The sequence below is a fragment of the Penicillium paradoxum genome, assembly GCF_028828445.1.
Source record: "Penicillium paradoxum strain IBT 22861 chromosome Unknown utg000007l_segment0_segment0, whole genome shotgun sequence".
Lineage (NCBI taxonomy): Eukaryota > Fungi > Ascomycota > Eurotiomycetes > Eurotiales > Aspergillaceae > Penicillium > Penicillium paradoxum.
Window position 1 is genome coordinate 1,828,856 of NW_026643185.1, and position 19,887 is coordinate 1,848,742.

Genomic DNA, 19,887 nt, shown 5'->3' on the forward strand with positions numbered 1-19,887 from the left:
ATAAAATCTTCATTCAGCTTCCATATATGCCTCGGTAGGTTTTTCTGTCCCACTCCGATGCATTCGAAAAAGATGTAACTTAGTTCTGATTCACTACCTGTGATTTTCAATGCTGGCCGTTAAAGCAAAGAGGTGCCGAGACTATCTAAACCCAACTCGTTAGACACCCATTCTTCAATAGCATGCAATCGTCAAGGAAGTCACAGAAATCTCCTGGAATCATTTTTCCAAGGTCCCGTACCCAGTAATTCTATCATTCTAGGAACAATGACGTCCAAATAATCCGCGGCGAGAGACAGTTGTGCCGCATCTTATCCAGCTCATATGCGGCATTCACAAGTCTTCCACTTCTTCCCACAATCGTAGCAAAAGTTCATTCCACATAGACATCTAGAGATAAGTCAGCTCTGCAAACTGAAAAGTTTCGAAGGGGGCAAAGCCCAGCATACACCATATGCGAGCAGCCAGTCACACGCTCGACAATTCGAGAGCACTTTGAGCATCGTTGCCACTTCTTCTTAGCTGCTAAACGCTCGAGCAAATGCTCGTCGCTTTCGTCTTTGATTCGCTGAATCGCACAGTCACCTCGGTGTCCCTGCTTCTTGCACTCCACGCATGTTCGCACCATACAGGAATCACAGACACCAACCCCTCGACGAATGCTCTGTGGTGGGAGGTAGCGAGAGCAGGTTGAATTTGAACAGTAAGTTCTGTCATTCTCGCTGACTTCAGCCTTCCGTTCCTTGTATCTCTTTGTTATCTCGAGACCGATCATATCTTCGACGGCGATAGTGACACCAATGGGTGTGCGGCAGCATCGAGGAGGAAACATAAGTTCGTTGGTGAGCGAATTCTGGAAAAGGCGCAGAACACATTCTCGGCAGTAGGTGTGGGCACACTGCGTTTGAATTGTATCTGACAGCGGGTGTTCTTCCGTGCACGATATACACTGATGAAGCATCTCGGGCTCATCTGGGTCCACTTCAGCGGCTTCGTCTGTTGGGCTTTCATTAACCGATTCTTCATCGCTCTCATGTGAGACCGGATTTTGCTCATCAATCAAGTGTAGTTGCTTTCCTTTGACTTTGAATTTTGATGATGATATGTTTTCGGCGGTTGCCTTGCCTCTTTTTATCTCGTCCTTCTTTAGCGGGTCTGACAGTCGATTACGCTTAACCCGGCCTTTATCCATGTCTTGGTCCATGAAGTAGGGCATGGATTGAGTTATATTATGGAAAAGCATGTTCGATGTTAACTCTTGAAGAGCGAGGTGAGGTCAAGTGAAATTTGCACAAATCAGAATCGGGTCTTCTCTCGGGATGGGTGGTGAAAGAAAGGTGCGCGACAGTTATTTCTATAGCAGGGTCAGGTTCTGCACATTGCCTAAGAATCAAGGCCACAAGGCAAACTCAATGGGTATACATGGACAAATATGTATACACAGACGTGTCCAGCTACTCTCTATATCAGTCTTGCTACCTATTTCGTTGGGGGCCCGAGTTGGACAGACCATAGCTCCAACCTGTCTGATGGTTTACCATAACTTCTAGGTGATAAACTGAGACTGTTAATCTTGAGAGAGAGAAATGCACATATCATCTCCGATATAGAACTCACATGTACTCCAGTCATTCCTTAGGCCGAGAGAAAGACAATAACTTTCGAGTGTCCGAAGCTTGCCCTGCCTGCTTTTGATATATATGATCTGTGCAGCTCATTAGATATACTAGACTAGCCTGAATGCTCAAAGTAATCGCGATGTGCATTGAACAAGTTCTCAAATAGTCCAGAAGCTTAGCATTAGATTGGCTATGGGTACACCTCTCAGCTAAATCAGACAATCCCTCGTTTCGTAACTGTAACCACACAACAAACGATCCAAAGACCTACGCTATTCCTCGAAGGAGAAAAAGAGTGAACAGAAAACAATCGCAAGGTCGAACCAGACAAGACTCGATCCAGTGCCTCCCAGCCAACTGTGCCGGCAAACTATGTGCTTTCTCTCTCAAACTCCACTTTCACACCCACACTGCGTTTAGATTAATATTCCAAATGAAGAGTCATTGAGCACACCTTCCACTGCGAAACAGACCTCGCCCGGCTCATTTTGCTGTTCACGCATCTCGTTCGTACAAATTGACCTCGTCGGAATACGCACATCCGCAAGTTTTCCACCGTTTCGTACAACAATAACAAAATTCGAATTTGCAAACACATCTAGTAGATATCAGTCCAAGCCTCTGCAATACGCACTATCAAAGACAGTTTAGATCAGGAATAAATCAAATCGTTCTTACGTGATGTGATTACAACCCGTTCTAAGCTCGATCAGACGACCGCATTTCGAACATCGTTGCCATCCCTCGCTCTTTGCCAGATCCTCTAGCATCGCGTCACACTCGTGCAGACAGCGACCCCCATGAGCACGTTTCTTGCACTTCCTACACGTGCGTCTTCCACAGGTTTGACATCTGCACGCCCCATGTCGTGTGAGCATTTGCGGGAGGTATCGAGAGCATTTCGGATCAAAGCAATATGTCCTATCAGGGTCATTCAGCTCGATGGCCTTCTCCTTGGACCTCTGCGCCAATGAGGTTCCGAGCAAGCGCTCCGAGGCCCTAATGGGCTTTTGGCAGCATTTTGGTGGGAACAAGGATTCATCGCGCAAGGAATCCGTGAACGTGCGGGCTAGGCAATTCTTGCAATAATAGTGCGAACACTGCGTTTTGAGCATATCGCTTAGGATTTGATCTTCCCGGCAGGAAACACATTCATGCCATGCCTCCGAAATGGTGGATTCGGTGAGATCGATGGCGGTCTCAAGTGAGTAACCAAGCTCTTGGATGGTCAACGGCAGAGGTTTCGCGGATGGGTTTTGGATTTGGAACCTGGACAGATCATTTTCTGTCTCCAGTCCCATCGACATTGCGGTACCCATGTTTTCTTTATCGTTCATGCTGACTGTTGGTGTCCCGTTATTGTTGTTTTGAAGTACAACTTCCTGTTTGGATTCTCGAGTCGTAGCTATAGGGATAGGAACGACGGTACTTGGGAAGCGTATCGTAACTCGTGTGATGAAGTTGGGGACTTGAATGTTGCTGATTTGAATTAATGCTCGACAAAGTTCTAGCAATATCCTGAGGCCTCTGTGGGAGAAGAAAAAGAGGGAAATATGGTGCAATATAGTACCTTCATATGCAGGTTCTATACCCACGTGGAAGCCTGGAAAGCAAGGCCTCCACGCAGCGCAAACAATATGCAGCTCTTCAGCGTGCTTTAAACGACCTTTTGTGTAGCAAGCCTGGATCTCAGAAGCATTCCTGGTCTTCGTTCTCCTTAGCAGAGGGGCAAAGTGTATGACGAAGAAATTGGAGAAGACCTCGAGATGATCAGCACATCAACCATAGATTGACCCAAGGAATAATACAAAGTCAATTCTCTTCTTGTCGAACAATTATCAAGAAAACATCCATGACTTTGCTTCAATACTCGAGGCAGGCGACGCTCAATAGGATGGTATGGTGAATCGAATCCCTTCAACAACAAGCCGACCCAAAGAGGTAGATGCTCCTACTATATCGCAGATAGACAACATTCCGCTTGATCTGTAATTGGGGAATATAATTGCAAAAGTTTGTTGAGAATTGTCCTTAATTCTCCCATCTGGGGCTAGACAACGCTACGCCTATTTTGACAAAACTCCTGTTAAGTGCTAGTAAGATGATAAATTAACAGAGCCCACCCCCCTCCCCCCCACACCATAGGGACCAGTAGAACTGTATCTATAGAAAAGAGTGAGGCTTTGGAAAATATCGAGCTAGCGGAGGAGGCATAAATAGCAGCTGATCTGCATATATAGTTAAGATCTTGAGATAGAAAACAGTGCGCATTTCTACCCCGTTTTCCTACAATCTTAGTATGGTAATCAATTATCAGATCAACCGTTGAGCCTCATACATCCTAGATATAGATACATATCTTACCTCAATTAACAATGTTGGCGGTTGTCCAACCTGATCTGGCTAACAACGCTAAACGGACATTGAGCGAGTCCAGATATTTGAACAGAGAAGATCCAATAGTTTCCAAGCGAGTCATGTCAAAGCTACACATTTACTCTCCAAGCCAATTTTAGCCATTTACTTCATCGGATAACTATTCGTGTAGCCCCCGGCTGAAATCCCTCATGTACATCCGCTCGGTCAAATGCGTGTTACAGTCGCAGGTTTTCCATTTTCTCCCGCAAATATAGCACCACTCAGCTTTGCACATACACCTATCGAGAGTTAAATTGTTAACAACTGAGAATAGACATAAGTTCAAACACTTACGTGATATGCATACAACCTGTGGTGAGTTCAACCACATGGCCGCACCTGGAACATCGTTGCCAACCCTTGCGTTGCATCAATTTCTCGATGGACTTGTCAAGTTGATACAGACATTTTCCCCCATGAGCAGGCTTCTTACATTTCCTGCATGTGCGGACACCACACTTGCAAGTGCCCACTGTTGTGAGGAATCTTGTTCCAAAGGTCACTGTTGGTAAAATATATCGAGAACAGCGGGAATTCGAACAGTACGTTCTGTTGTGGTCATTAATCTCGAGGTTCTTCGTCCTATGTTGTTCAACCAATGCAGACCCTATCATGTTCTTCAAGCCCGAGCCTTGGATTGGTTTCTTGCAGCATCGAGGGGGAAACATGGATTCATCCTTCAAAGAGGTTGTAAACAGGCGTATCAGACAGCTCTTGCAATAGAAGTGGGAGCACTTTGTTTGAAATATATTGTTGCTCGTTTCTTGACAGGAGCTGCAAACTGGCTTGAAAGAGTCGGCCGGACTCAAGACTCTGATTGAGCGCATGATCTTCTTGAATGAGTTGACTAACTTTTGGACGGTGTTGGAAATAAACTTGCTGAACGACCACTTTTCTTTTGACTCTTTCCCTTTGGGTGGCGGTTCCTCCAGGGTTTCCACTTCTAGCGATAAAGCCGTGGCTAGTTGAAAGTCGCTTAATATGGTGACTTGGCTTTCAATTTCAGATTTCCAGATATAAAGTGCCGCTACACTCTCAGATTCGGCTTGCCCCAGGCTGTGAATTGGTGGAGTCGCCTCCTTCGACAGCAGTTGTCCTTCAGATCTATCGATCTCGTCCTTCACGTCTTCCAGCAACAGCTGCAGGATAAGGTACTGTGTACCTTGGTCTGAATCTCGATTCATCTCATGTGTAACTCGCAGATAACGGAAGCCAAATCATTCGAAACGGGCAGGCTCTTGTAGAAAACAGAGGTGAGGGACTGACACAGAAGTGAAGCAGGTTCTGGTTTCTGATCTTGATGGCCTTGTCGAAGCTCCAGGAGCTTTCAATCGTTTCACAGGATCATGTTATGAGCAAAGCTTTGGAAAAAAAAGACAGTTCAACATTCTCTATATCTTCTCGAGATTTACTTCGATGTATGACGAAAATCGAGGTCGTGTTGTAAGGATGAGGTCGATATATGCCTACCAGTCTCTCTCAAGGCATGCACTATGTTGATCTCATCATTCCGGTACATCCATGTAATTCATAAAAAATCTCTTTTAACATTTGGGGAGGTTCATTTTCCTTTTCTGTCTGTCTTGGGATGTCCATCATAGAAATACATACGGAGTAGAGGCGGGCACGTGGGCACCTAAGCAAAGCATGCTGAGTCATCTCATTTAACTCCGCTATCTCCGATTGACTTTGACTTCGGCGACCGGCGACATTGTTGACACTGTCAACCACTGTCCATACCCCTCCGCGATACATTTCCTGAGAACCAAGCATATTGTCTCAGTGAAATCTCGCCTAACCATTCAAGATGCAGGGCTTCAGTAAGTCCCAGTCCTACCCCACACATACTAAACAGCCAACTAACATGCGACTCACCAGATATGGGACGGTTAGTCGAAAGAGAAATCCCCCGGAACGTTCAGCCAACTCTGACCTAACATTTTTTAAACAGCTATGTCCCTCCGGACCAAGAAGGTGTAATAAGCGGCAACAAACTCGCCGGCAAGCACGCACTCGGCGCACGCGCGCGCCACCTCCACACAACCGGCGCCCTAATCGTGCGATTTGAGATGCCCTTCGCAGTATGGTGCACGAACTGCAAACCACACCCGGTCATCATCGGACAGGGTGTGCGATTCAATGCAGAGAAGAAAAAAGTCGGCAACTACTACTCAACACCGATCTACAGCTTCCGCATGAAACACACAGTCTGCGGCGGGACAATCGAGATCAAGACCGATCCTCAGAACACGGCCTATGTCGTTACCGAGGGTGGGCAGAAGAGGGATACTGGTGAAGACAGGGAGCTGCAGCCTGGTGAGATTGCCATCACTCCATACGCGCTGAAGGATACTGCGGAGAAGGATTCATTTTCGAAACTTGAGGGGAAGATGGAGGATAAGGCTCGTGCGAAGACGGAGGCTAGTCGGATTCTGGAGCTTCAGGAGCGGCAGAGGCGTGATTGGGAGGATCCGTATGAGAAGTCCATGCGATTGCGTAGGACGTTTCGGCAGGAGCGGAAGGGACTTGAGAAGGCCGCAGCGAAGCGGGAGGCGATTCAGGATAAGATGAGTCTTGGGATTGAGCTTCTGGATGAGACGGAGACGGATCGGCAGAAGGCGAAGATGGTGGAGTTTGGTGAGGATTCCGCTACTGTTGCCCGCGCGATTCGTGCTCGGCCGATGTTTGAGCAGCGAGTGGAGAAACCCGCACAAAATATGGGTTCGAAAGAGACCAAATCTCGCTCTTCAAGGCGGCCTAGAAAGGAGGATCTGATTGCAGCGCGGAAAGCTTCTCTGCGCAATGAACTGGTGGCGAATACTCGTGCTACTATTGATCCGTTCTTGGTGGATAACGCAGGTCGTCCAAATGCACAGCGACCCAGCATCAAGAAAAGAAAGATTGTCGCTTCTTCTACTACGTCTATTCCATTACCCCATGAGACCCCGAGTGGCACAGAAGAAACGTCTAATGTGCGATCCGCGCCGGCGCTGGTCGACTACCCTTCCGATTCGGAGTGATTTCGGATATATTTTTCCTTGCTGTTTTTCTGGGATATCGAGGGAGGCGTTTTCTGAGCTTTCTTGTCCTATTGAGATACCCACTTCGTTCTAGACTTTGATTATAGCGTTCTGCTTGGATGATCCATTCATCGAGCATCGAGTCACTTACACGCCACCTCCCGCTCTTTAAATGACCCAAAAAAAGTATCATTGATGAAACGTTCACTCAAAAAAGTATATGTATAAAATAAAAGCTATTGAAACAAGAAGAGCGGGACAACCCCGACATTGTAAGACAGGGGTATCCTGCGTAATTATTACATACAGTAGAATCACAAGAGCAGAGAGTGAAACAGGATTCAACAAAAGAAAGTCATGCTGCATCACGACTAAGAGCTCATAAATATGTCGAATCCACGCTAATCAATCAGCGTTTACCGAAAAATGAGACTGTCGCTGCGCGGGTGCGAGCGGGTTCTGGCTCGGGGGCAGGCGTGGGGACCTCTTTGGGTGTAGTCGGGCTGCCAGAAGCAAGGGATTGACGAGAAACAAGCGCAAGCTCGGCAATCAGTCTGGGGACATCAGTAATAATTCCGATGGACCCGAGTATGTATAGGACTGACCTGTGATGCTCACTGTACCAATCATCATTAGCCGTTCGAATGTGCTTAAGCTGTTCCTGAAGGCTTGCCATCTATGGAATGCATTAGTCTCTGTATGAACTTAAATTATAGTCTTCATAATCATGTGAAAGGGTGGAATGCGGGAAGATCTGATGAGTAGGAAGACTTCTTCAATCGGGGATCTCCCACCGTTCCCTCAATGGATGGGCCTAGGTCCTCACCTTCCGTTGTGGCTGGACCCCCATCTTCAGCGTTCTCGCTTCCCTCATCGGCTGTCGCCCATCGGCTAGCCTCCAAGCCCGATGAGCTGCTCTTATCGCCACCGTCCGCCTTCAGGACAGCGAGTTCAGTTTCAAGTTCGCGGACCCGTCGTCGACTGGCTGAAATGTCGGAATCTACATCACCCAGCTGATTGAGGAGACTCATGTTCTTGTCAATCTGGTCGTTCAAATCTCGTTCACCTGCTTCTAGCTTCTCCGATAAAGTCTTGTTTTGGTTTTTGCAATCAACGAGCGAGTCTGAAATGGCGGCGTTGTCAGCCTTCACCTTGAGAATTTGGTCCCGTGACTCAGAGAGCTGCTTCATGATGGACTCCAAGTGTGACTTTTGGCTATCTGAATCCATGGCAGCCTTCTCGAGCTCTCCAACTTGCGCAACGACTGCTTGATACTTCTCTCCAAGGGTAGCATGGTCAGCCTGGATCTTGGTAAGTTCGGCGGACATGTGATTTTCGATTTCCTTGGAAGCAGAGGCGGCAGCTTCCTGTGCAGCAAGATGAGCTTTCTCGGAATCAGCAAGCTTGGCCTGGAGATCAGCGACTAGGGCATTTAAACTATCCAGAGCAGAGGTGTCTTCGGCGGCAGCCTTGGCATGAGACAATTGGTCGTTGGCACTAGCCAGGGCTTCATCGTGGGCCTTCTGGAGAGCATCGATTTTGGTCTTGTTGGAAGCCTCAAGCTGCTCCCGGAGGGCAGAGAGCTTAGACTCATGCATGGTGAGAAGCTGCTCAATTGCCTTGCCGTGCTCAGCATCATCTTCAGCAGCCTTAGAATTTTGAGCGGCCTCGATGTCAGCCCTCAGCTGGGCTTTGGTCTCTTCAAAGCCCTGTTGCAATTCGGCGATTGCCTTGCTGTGCTCAGCATCGACTTCAGCAGCCTGTGAGGTTTTGGCCGCCTCAATCTCAGCCTGTAGCTGAGCTTTGGTCTCTGCAAAGCCATTCTGTAGTTCCGAGATCTGCTTTTCGTGAAGCTCGGCAGCAGCCTTGCTAGAGCTCTGCAAAGTAGCAAGTTCGGCGTGCAATTTCTCCTGGGACTCCTCAAATTGCTTTTGGAGTTCGGCGGCCTCTTTCTCGCGAGCCTCGGTCTGAGCTACAATCTCACTGGCGTGGTTTTCAAGCACCGACTTCAACTCAGCCTCAAGCACATCAACCTGGGAGGCATGGGTAGACTTCAATTCCTTGTTAAGGGAAAGTAGCTCATCATATTTCGACTGAAGATCGCATAGAGCAGTATCGTGGGAGCGCGATGTCTCTTTGCCCTTCTCCACTTCGGATGCAAGCTGAGCGGCATGCTGAGCCTTCAACTGTTCCAGGGCCTGGGCGTGTTCCTCAGCCACACTAGCGGCCTGTGAAGTGTGTTGCTCTAGAAGAAGAGTGGCCTCCGCGGCCTTCTGCTCGAGAGCCTTCAGCTTGTTGTCCTTCTGAACGCCCTCTTCCTTGGAGTGGTCTTCCACTTCACGGAGGATGCGGTGGATGGCTTCGGCTTCGGCTTGCTTGCTCTGCATCTCTTCCAGCAGCGCGTTGATCTTTCCGGTTCCAGTGGACAGCTGTGATTCCAGCGATTCACACTTGTGTCGAAGAGCGTCGATCTCCTGGACGGCAAGATCTTGAGCAGAAGCATTACCTTCGTCCAGCGCACGGCGTGATTCACCGAGAGCATTTTCGGAAGCCTCGAGCTGTTCCTGCAGCAATTTCAATTCGGCTTGGTGGTGAGCCTTGAGCTCAGAGACGGCATCCTCCTGCCCTTTATGGGCAGTGGCTTCGGAGGCTTCAAGTTTTTCTTGCAGTGACTTCAGTGCTGCTTCGTGGGCAGACTTGAGCTCAGCAATATCCTCTTCCTGACTCTTAAGGGCAGTGGCTTCGCAGGCCTCTAGCTTATCTTGCAGTGACTTCAGCTCTGCTTCATGAGCACCCTTGAGTTCAGCGATGGCATCCTCCTGTTCCTTCTGAGCAGCGGCTACGGACGCGTCGAGCTTGTCTTGTAGTGAGTTAAGCTCTGCTTCATGAGCACCCTTGAGTTCAGCGATGGCATCCTCCTGTTCCTTCTGAGCAGCAGCTACGGACGCGTCAAGCTTATCTTGCAGTGACTTGAGCTCTGCCTCGTGAGCAGCCTTAAGTTCAGCAACATCATCATCCTGTCCCTTAAGCGCAGTGGCTTCGGAAGCCTCAAGCTTTTCTTGCAGTGAGTTCAACTCTGCCTCGTGAGCAGCCCTAAGTTCAGCGATATCATCCTCCTGTCCCTTAAGCGCAGTGGCTTCGGAGGCCTCAAGCCTTTCTTGCAGCGACTTCAACTCTGCCGCGTGAGCAGCCTTGAGTTCGGCAACATCATCCTCCTGTCCCTTAAGCGCAGTGGCTTCGGAGGCCTCGAGCTTTTCTTGCAGTGACTTCAACTCTGCCTCGTGAGCAGCCTTGAGTTCGGCAACATCATCCTCCTGTCCCTTAAGCGCAGCGGCTTCGGAGGCCTCAAGCCTTTCTTCCAGTGACTTCAACTCTGCCGCGTGAGCAGCCTTGAGTTCAGCAACATCATCCTCCTGTCCCTTAAGCGCAGTGGCTTCGGAGGCCTCAAGCTTTTCTTGCAGTGACTTCAACTCTACCGCGTGAGCAGCCTTAAGTTCAGCAACAGCGTCTTCCTGTCCCTGCTGGGCAGTGGCTTTGGATGTTTCGAGCGCATCGCGAAGCTCTTGGAGTTGATTCGAGTGCTCTGTGCCGCTTGATTCCACCGCCGCTGTGGCAACAGCCAGCTTCTCCACATGGGAAGCCGAGATTTCACTAATAGCGGTATCGTGCTCGGCCTTAAGGGTTGCGATAGCAGCTTCATGAGCAGATTCCAGCCCCTCAACCTTAGAGGTCAATTCGATAGCCGCAGCGTCTCGTGCTTCCTGGAGCTCGGTCTGAATCTTTTCAAGTGCTTGCTTTAGGTCGTTAATTTCTTGGTCCTTCCCGGCGATCGAAGAAGTTTGCTCGGAGCTTTCCTGAGTGGCAGACTCAGCTGCAGCAAGCTTTGTCTCGAGGGAGGCTACCTGCTCTTGGAGAGCGGAGACACTCTGTTGTGCGGCCTCTTCCGCGGCACGGACCTCTTGTTCCTTCAAGGTGTTCAGCTTGACAATTTCCGTGTTCAGGTTCTCCATAACCTGATCACGACCCTTGAGTTCTCGGTTGAAGTGGTCGAGATCTAGCGCTTTCTCTTCCTCCAGGGAGATCTTCTGGAACTCAAGTTCCTTCTTTAGAGCAATGATCTGCTCCTCAAAGTGACTGGCTGTAGACTTGTGCTCTGCCAACTCCTTTTCGATGGCCTCGAGCTGGGTCTGGTGTGAGAGCTTGAGCTCGTCAAGGAGAGCAACTGTCTTATCATCCCCTTGCGCGGAAGCGGATTGTCTAGCTTCCTCGAGCTCCTTTTGAGAACTCTCCTCCAACTCTTTCCGCTGTGACTCGGCTTCGTCAAGTCGCGCTTGCAGAGCCTGAAGTTCTTCAGCGTGAGCTGAAGTCAACCTTTCGATCTCAGCGGTATGACCCGCACGAATGGCCTCAGCGGCGGCAGCATCTCCGGAGGGCTCTTCAGCCGCGATAGAAAGCTGGATGAGCTTCTCATTCACGGTCTCCAGCTCTGCCTTCAAACTGGCTACGGTCTCCTCGCTCTCTGCGAGCTTCGCCTGAAGGGCGTGTAGCTTCTCGGAATCCCCAACACGGTGGGTGGATCCAGGAACCACACTTAATCGCCTCTTAGGGTCTGCTGCTGTGGTTGATCTGACGCTGCTTGTGGTCGAGCTTGGTCGAGCAGTAGCTGGTCTAGTGGTAGATGTGGAAGTGGCAGTTCGGCTGGCAGGCACTGTCGATGAAGTCAACCTCCCCACGGGCTTGCTTGTTGAGGTTGCGGTGCGGGTAGTTGTGATGCCAGGCTTTTTCTCGGTGATGGGACCGGCGACACTCGATCTGCGATCGATAGAAGACGAGGTCGGTCTTAGAGGAGCGCGGGTGGACGCGGTGCCGGCCATAGACATGCGCTTTGCAGTGCCAGAGATTCCTCGCTTCTCGTCTCCCGAGCTTGCCACAGACCTGGGCTTCTCATCTGCGGAGCTGCTGATTGACATGCGAGAACGATGGGACGAAGGAGAAGAAAAGGTCGAGGTACTCAGCGGCTTTCGGATGGATGTCGTGGTCGGAGGACGAGTGGGAGGCTTGTTCAGAAGGCCAGTAGTGCGCGTGGTACCGGTGATTGATTTCGATGTGGAGGATGAGGTAGGTCGTTTGATAGCTGTTCCAGACACAGGACGCTTTGCAGTGGTAGATGTACCAGGGCTAGCCTTACCCGGGGAGGCCGTGGGGGTTTCCCTGGACACCTCGGGGCTAGATTTGACCAGATCTTCACTCCCAGAGAAAACGCTCGACTCTACTGGAGTGGCAGGGGGCTCATTCTCATCGACTTCCATGGGAGTAGAGGCGACGACTGGTTCCTCGTTGGAAGACATCGCGGTGGATTGTTCGGAATTAATGTATTAAAGAGGTTAAGGTTCGAGGCAAGGTTCAGTCGGCGTGTACTGGTGAGCTTTCTGCCCAAGAAAAAGTGTGGTCAGCAGTGGTTGAGGAATTTCCAGTTCCTAAACACGTGGTTGTCAAGCTCCTATGCACCCCCAACACGAAATCGGAGGTTCGTTGAAATCCATGCGACTTCATGGACTTTTCAAGAGCTTGTCACGTCTCGAAGACAAGCAGAAAACTCAGATATCCTAGCCAGGCAGGATAATCCAACCGTAACGATAGCTGAATTGCTTGCAATTGTGTCCATCGAAGCTCCCATTGTCTATAAACAAACATACAACAAAGGGAAAAATGTACTCACCCGCCGCGGAACCGTTCCAAAGGGGTTTTTTTTCACACGTACTCAGAGACTGATCTCCAGACCAACAGAATCCCAGACCTCAGAACAACAAAAAAAAAGCAAATAAACCGACAAAAGCAAATGGTGTCGAGATGCTTTGGGGGAGAAAAGGGGAAAGCGGGAAAAAGAGAAAGCGGTGTCTATTTAGGAGGGGGGGATCGCCGCTGCTCTACAGTTCCTCTTGGCCTCGGAATAAACACCCCTGATGCGGTTGTGCAGCGGTCTGGGGTACCTCCCCTTGCATTTTGCATTGTAGACACGCTCATACTGTTCTGCTTCTTCTAACACATCCGCGATGTGAGCCCGAGGTCCAATCGCTATAAGCTGCCTTTCGGCCGGGTTGGAAAGCAGGACCTGGTATGTTCATTTTCTTTCCTTGCCTTGGTATCAAATAGCTCTCAAACTGGTCTTCGTATCACTGCCAGGTACTTAAGATGTCTCGGCATGCTCAGGAGCCCAAGAGATTAATTCCCCCTGAACAACCCTGGAAGTGAGGCTACACCAAGCCCCACCCAACTATCTCAACAAGATCGAACCATCTGCAGAGTTCCACCAAGATGTGCGGTGTACTTCTTCTACTCCGTACAGAACTATTACTTGCTCCGTACCAAAGCCACCACTTTACAGAGGATTCTAGAGCTTCAAAATCAACCAGTTCTCCGACAGACCCATATCATCGGCTGGAGACTGGCAAAGTGGGCTGATTCTCCTGCTTTGATGAACGAGGAATCAGACCAGGTGTTCGCCCATATAGTGCAGCTGAGTCAGAGGCTTCGAACCTGGTTCACTACGCGACGATAGCCCACATCTTCGCAGACTATATATTATTCTTTACGAACAGTGATAACAGTGTACTCCCTGCACAAACGTCCCAGGCAATATATTTACGTATGCTGGAGATGCACAAGCGCTATTGGGGCAACCACTATTGAGGCAACCACTATTGAGGCAACCACTTGAAGAATGAAGGAAACCCTGATAGAATACTTATGTGTTGGTACATTCCAAGGATTGTCTCGATCATAACAATGGACTACGTAAAGTGTCACTTTTGATTTGGATGGTATTAGCCGCTACCCTTCGCCTGTCCTTGCGCCTTTGTGAGTTGACTGGTAGATATTCCGCAGAGACTGGGTTGAGAATTCGCTTCTTGGAGTGTTAAACAAAAATTTAGCTATCCTGGTTTGAAATGTCATCGATTATGTTACCGATTGGAACGGCTTCTCAATTACCCTCCAGTAGCTCAGAAACAATCTCTTGAATATTCGAGTAAATTGTATAAGCGGTTAAAATAAGCCTTTTGTAGAACGCTGAGGATTACAGGTTACAATTGGTGTTGGAATTCTCTGATTGTCTGACGCGAGAAGGAGAACTGTTGCTTCACTTGAAGCTACGTAGCTACAACATGGTCGAGACTATAAAGGCCTAGTTAGTAACATCATGAGGTTTCAATATCAGACCTGAAATAATGTCGCACGGTTCCTATATACAGTCATTGCAGTCTCAATGGAAATAATATATAAAGCAGAAGGGAGGGGATAAGGCCGCGCGCATACCTCGCTCACCCTTGTTTATGATATGGCAACCGAAAGAGTTCTCACCTAGGAATCTATCGCCGTTTTGTTGCTGCTTTTTTTTATTCTTACTGAATGGGTGCTATTTATTCACCAAGCGAGCTAATTCCGTGTCTCCCGTGACGTGACTCCGAGGCCCGCCGCGGCTACCATATCACCTCCTTCAATCACCGTGCTCCTTATGCTGCATCTTTGTGCCCTTCTAGCACAGGCATTAATGTTGTCAAGGTTGCATACTGATCGCGCATCGCTCCAAGATTGCAGTGTTTCATAGAAGGAGACAGTGCGCCTACTTAACTAGCTAAAACCGCAAACCCATGTCCATATTAATCCCTGTGTACACTTAGATAGCTCAGAACCAGCTTGGCCCAAGAGGCACCTGGCTACAAGCTTGCAAGCCCAAGCGCTACACAGAGCCAAACATCTATGAATGTGTGCTGGCTATCGAAATGGAGTATGTCCGTGAAATGGACCTCGAGGCAGCGTGGTATCACGGCCATCTGCCTCAAGAACAGAAGAGAAGCATCATCACCTAAGTTGCTAGCTATATTGGTCAGCCTCGGAAACCAGAGCCTCCACGAGGAGGAATAGTTGCATCGGCAAGCTTAGACAGGATCCTGGACCACTGAGACGGATCTTACACGTTTGGGCCGTTCATGAGTCACAAAGAGTTCCTCTCATACCTTCGAGCGAATATTCCGATTGAGGAATGCAGCGAAGCAATCGGCTCAGAAGTTACTGAATGCTGCTCCCGCCATTACCAAAGTTACTTTACCCATGCAGATATTGCCCCTCGAAATATCATGGTGAATAATGGAAAGGTCTCTGCAATCGTTGATTGGCAATTTGGCGGCTGGTACCCAGAATATTGGGAATATACGAAGACACACTACTGTCAAGTAGATCGGCCAAAGTGGTATCAGGGATTGGGAAATGCTATGGTGAAATATGATGATGAGCTCAGAGCGGAACAATCTCTCTGGAGGAGACTGGACGAGCCACAACTTCTCTAGCGAAGAGAGCATCTGATCACAAGCCTAGACCCCGAGTGACAGTATCGACCTCGGGAGAATAAAATATGACCTTGGAAGGGCTGAAGGGTCTGGTTAGGCAGATAGGCAGCGTAGTGTGATTGATGCTCGCAGGCGTAGACTCGGTTCTATGCAAGCGCTGATCTGCGAAAGCAGGCGTTTCGTGCATGAACCGGTCAAGGATGGATTTTTCTGCAAGACCTTTCGCTTGACGCTTGCGAGTCGTCTACCTCGTCTATATCATGTACCTTTGGGGCAGTGGTATCGCTTCCAGACCTGGCCGCGAATCCATTTTCGCGTAAGTGACCTCGTCATATACCAAGGATCTTCATGGCGTAACTAAGCAAGTCGATATTTGGGGGAATGGATTGATGATTGCAATTTTATTGAAAGGTATCAATTCAAATCGTTATGAAGTACTCCCGCAATAGGGTACATATGTTCAAATCAAGTGTGAGCGGGCAGCCTTTGGGTCTTTGGGTATCAAATAGACAATGCCAGCAATACTTCACATTCCTTGCGGCCGCAAGTCTCCCACCTTTCCCTTGGGTCATGCAGGATCCAAGTTGAGTTTGATAGTCTGATTTTGGACATCTTGGACGATGCGCTCGGACAGTTGGGGGCCGATTATATTGTCGCATTTGATATCAATAAATCTATCTTCCCCTGTTCATTCCATTAGAAAAAGTAAACAGCATGAGAGATCGAAAAGCTTACCTTCATATAAGTGTAGGCCATCACGAAGCGCCTTCCTCTCGGCAAATGTCCACCGCCCACAAGAAATATGTCCATCGAGCTCGTCCAGGACAAAATGCTTGTATGTTTGAGGCCGTCGAGGGATGCGGGTGGCTGTCTCACGCAGCCTACCATCGTTTAGTGCATCCTTGATAACCTTCACATGCTGTACTATCTTTTTAGAATAGGCCCTCACACTCAAACTAATATCATAGGGCATCCGAGAAAGTGAAAATATCTTATCGCAGCATCCCCAAAGCAAATCCAGAATGATGCGGAAATGTCGCACCCCCCGATCATTAATAGTCTTGTAGGTCTTGAATCCACGTATGATCAGATCAATTAGTCGGGGGACTATATGAGCCTCGAGCTGATTGACCAGGTGCGCACCCTCATCATCATCCTCTGGAGCTTCAGTATAGAGGATCCACTGGACTTCTTTAAAAATGTTGTTTGCTAGGAGGTTGCACTGATGTTTTGAGGAAGAAGCTGAAGCAGGGTCGTCAACTATCGTCTCGAGGTGATCACGGAGTCGCTGAATCAGCTTTATGATATGTCCGAAGCGCTCCTTCATAGAGGAATCCGCATGGGTTCTCAATGTTTTTCTTGTTACCCGGATTGCATCCCAGGTTTCTTTGAAACCAGATTCCTTGGTGGCCTCGGTGAGCCAGCTGAATATATCGGAGCGGGCGCTTTGATGGCTTTGATCTGGGTAGGGTGACTGGATCGTTGGTGTCTCTAGTATTTCATGAAGCCCCGACGGATAATTTTGGAGTTCTTGAGAATCTGCTGAGCCGCGACTTATACGCGAGTGATTACTTTGACTTGTCGCGCAAATTTGCACCTCGGGGACCTTCGGCCGTACGGTTTTCTGGGTATATGTTGAATGATTTTGAACACCAACCAGGGAGTCGTTGTCTCCTGATTCTTCAATGTCATCGATGCCTTCGTCTCCAAATTGATCATAGTGTGCATCCCTGGAATCATTGCTACCATGACTCCCTACTTGATCCTCATATTCACTGTATTCGTCTTCGGATCTACGGTCGGATTCATCTCTGGATTCTTCAACCTGAGCCTCATCGGCTGGGAATAAATCGACCGGCTCAGGGAATGGATCCTCTTCGGCCTCACTTGGCAGATCTTCGAGAGCTTCATTTCCTTTCTCCTCGTCGTTCCCGTCGAGTTTATTTTGATATAATATAGGCTCGCTGCCATCTGGTCCGGACTCGCTGTCTTCTGGCTCGGATTCGCCATTGCTGGAGCCCTGGCCTTCTGCATTGTCGGAGTCGATGAGAGAAGAATCGCGTGGTGCGAGCCCTGGTGCTGGGCGGTTTCTCAAGTCCAATCGACTGGTATTCCTTGGCTCGGTTTGAGCAACCTTTGGAGATTGGTTCGTGGGAGAAACGGGAATGTCGTAGATATCGCCGTGAATGGTGCGGCGCCTTTTGAGATCTTGTGCATTCACGAAAGGTGTATTGATATTATTTAGGAAGTCAAGACTGGATTCGGTGGAACGTTTGGATCTTTTTTGCGCCATCATGAAGAAAAAAACGCGTGGGGAAGCCCGAGAGAAGGAATCTTGACGCGGCAAGGGAGCTTTGGTGGAGCCGCGAATAATAACATCCCGCTTCCCCTCCAACGCTCTCTCCGTCATCACGCTCCCACTTTTTTCAAGTTGGGTTTTCTTTCGAATCCAGAAAAATGGCTAATGCTCCAGTGATTCGTGTGCTGTCCCCTTTGGACTCATCCATAGCACACACCTTCATCGATCCGAACAAGAAGATACACGAGTCGCAAGATGTATCGGCTTTCCTAACCTCAAAAGGCTATACTGATATCATGACGTGGATACTACAACTCAATCGATCTATGTTTCCGCTGAAATTGCCCGACGACAGTGTACAACCCTGGACTCTCAATAGCGACACGATACAATTTTCCGCTCGGGTTCGACAACTGCAGCGACTTCTCTCGAAACTCGAAGACATCATACAGGAGGTCCCACCAGATACCGGCCCGCGGCGTTTTGGAAATATCAGCTTTCGGAGATGGTGTGAGGTTGTCGAAAGTCGCGCGTCCGACCTGCTGAGAGAATGCCTGCCGGCTGAGCTCTTACAGAGGGGTTCTGGTGATGGTACAACCGCGGAGACGGAGTTGAAAGCATACCTCTTGGGTAGCTGGGGAAGTGGGCAGCGATTGGACTATGGGACTGGTCATGAATTGAGCTTCCTCGCCTTCCTGGCTGGAATATGGAAGCTGAATGGGTTCCCAAAAGCCGATCCAGGCGTGGAAGAACGAGCTATCGTGGTCGGGGTGATTCAGCCGTGAGTCTAGTAAAAGTCCGATATGGTATATTTCGTCCGATACTGACTATCATCATCTAGATACCTAGAACTTATCAGATTACTCATTAAAACATACACCCTTGAGCCTGCTGGCTCCCATGGCGTTTGGGGCCTAGATGATCATTCCTTCATCCCTTATATCTTTGGGTCTGCGCAGTTCTCGCCTGCCATCAATGACACTGACTTGACCCCTGAAGAAGGCTCACTGCTTAATGCGCCGGAACCGAGTGCAATCGCAAAGGCAAATATCGTTCAAAAAGAACGCCTAACTAACCTATATTTCTCCGCAATCGGGTTCATTTACGATGTTAAAAAAGGCCCATTCTGGGAGCACAGCCCCATGCTGTTTGATATTTCGGGCATTCAAGCTGGCTGGGGCAAGATTAATAAAGTTGGTGCAACTATGATAGTCAATGGGAATGCTTGTGCTGACAGATCAAAACCAGGGAATGATTAAGATGTACAACGCGGAAGTTCTCTCAAAATTCCCCGTGGTACAGCACTTCCCCTTCGGATCTCTATTCAGTTGGGAACGTGACCCCAATGCCGCTTTGCCCCCTTCCACGGTTCATACAGCATCCGGTCCTCAGGCACGGCCCGCCGAACCAAATTCTGGCACTCAGGCTCCCTGGGCCAACGCCGGGGCAAGTATGCAGGCTACTCCCCCGGGGGGCGCGACCGCAGCTCCATGGGCTGGAGCGAGGAGAGACGGCTTGCCAAGTTCAATGCCCGGTGGTGCGACCAGAGTTCCCTCCGCTCTGCCAGATACTTCCAGGATGCCTCCAGGCCCTTTGGCACCCACCAGAGCACCGTGGTCCGCACAGCCCCGGCCTTCGCCTTCACAGGCTGGAAATGCCGATGTGCATACAAAGGCTCCCTGGGCTAAATGATCAAAAAGCAAAGAATACGAATGTACGGAGTAAACACCCACTATTTTGTTTTGTGTAGCAGCCTCCACTTCCGACCCGAGACGGCATGCTCATGCCAAATACGTTTACTCCATTTCGATTGGATCTTGTAGCCGAGATACAAATGATGGAGCGGATGGATTAGGGCCGGGTAGTTCCGATATCAAGTTGCAGACTAGCATTAACCCGAACTCGACGGGTCCTTTCGAAGGTTCTCACCCATGAATTAGTACATGTAACTGTCTGAGATCGGCCTTTTCCCTCAATCTTGCTGGTCTACACCTCCGAACTATGGAGTTTTCTATTCCTAACTTGATTGCAGATGCAGATTCCAACAGGTTTGATACATCAGATTCCGTGGCCGGCCAACGTTATAGTACGTATCATAGCCCTAATGTCAATTCAAGCATTGGCGATGACGAGAATCCAATCATAGCGGCACATCGTGAGGGTGTAGCAGCCAATCCCGGTCCGAA

General features: G+C 49.1%; 6 protein-coding genes across 6 annotated transcripts; 2 read left to right on the top strand and 4 right to left on the bottom strand.

The window, feature by feature from the left end:
- Positions 1 to 373: 373 nt before the first annotated feature.
- On the bottom strand, positions 374 to 1,216 carry N7457_008244 (uncharacterized protein; the record flags this gene model as incomplete). Its single annotated transcript, XM_057179287.1, has 1 exon — positions 374 to 1,216. The coding sequence occupies one exon, from the start codon at positions 1,214 to 1,216 to the stop codon at positions 374 to 376; it is 843 nt and encodes a 280-aa protein (XP_057027673.1).
- Positions 1,217 to 2,114: 898 nt separating this feature from the next.
- On the bottom strand, positions 2,115 to 5,221 carry N7457_008245 (Zinc finger RING/FYVE/PHD-type; the record flags this gene model as incomplete). Its single annotated transcript, XM_057179288.1, has 4 exons — positions 2,115 to 2,217; positions 2,298 to 2,888; positions 4,193 to 4,276; positions 4,332 to 5,221. The coding sequence occupies 4 exons, from the start codon at positions 5,219 to 5,221 to the stop codon at positions 2,115 to 2,117; spliced, it is 1,668 nt and encodes a 555-aa protein (XP_057027674.1).
- A 623-nt stretch (positions 5,222 to 5,844) lies between these two features.
- Positions 5,845 to 7,057, top strand: N7457_008246 (Saf4/Yju2 family protein; the record flags this gene model as incomplete). The annotated part of the gene is made up of 3 exons (XM_057179289.1): positions 5,845 to 5,857; positions 5,916 to 5,925; positions 5,989 to 7,057. 3 exons carry the CDS (start codon positions 5,845 to 5,847, stop codon positions 7,055 to 7,057), a joined length of 1,092 nt encoding a protein of 363 aa, XP_057027675.1.
- A 409-nt stretch (positions 7,058 to 7,466) lies between these two features.
- On the bottom strand, positions 7,467 to 12,405 carry N7457_008247 (M protein repeat protein; the record flags this gene model as incomplete). Its single annotated transcript, XM_057179290.1, has 3 exons — positions 7,467 to 7,611; positions 7,663 to 7,733; positions 7,852 to 12,405. The coding sequence occupies 3 exons, from the start codon at positions 12,403 to 12,405 to the stop codon at positions 7,467 to 7,469; spliced, it is 4,770 nt and encodes a 1,589-aa protein (XP_057027676.1).
- Positions 12,406 to 15,970: 3,565 nt separating this feature from the next.
- N7457_008248 (uncharacterized protein) lies at positions 15,971 to 17,695 on the bottom strand (the record flags this gene model as incomplete). The annotated part of the gene is made up of 2 exons (XM_057179291.1): positions 15,971 to 16,086; positions 16,138 to 17,695. 2 exons carry the CDS (start codon positions 17,693 to 17,695, stop codon positions 15,971 to 15,973), a joined length of 1,674 nt encoding a protein of 557 aa, XP_057027677.1.
- A 164-nt stretch (positions 17,696 to 17,859) lies between these two features.
- Positions 17,860 to 19,393, top strand: N7457_008249 (serine/threonine-protein phosphatase 2A activator; the record flags this gene model as incomplete). The annotated part of the gene is made up of 3 exons (XM_057179292.1): positions 17,860 to 18,482; positions 18,543 to 18,894; positions 18,950 to 19,393. 3 exons carry the CDS (start codon positions 17,860 to 17,862, stop codon positions 19,391 to 19,393), a joined length of 1,419 nt encoding a protein of 472 aa, XP_057027678.1.
- Between the last annotated feature and the right edge of the window lie 494 nt (positions 19,394 to 19,887).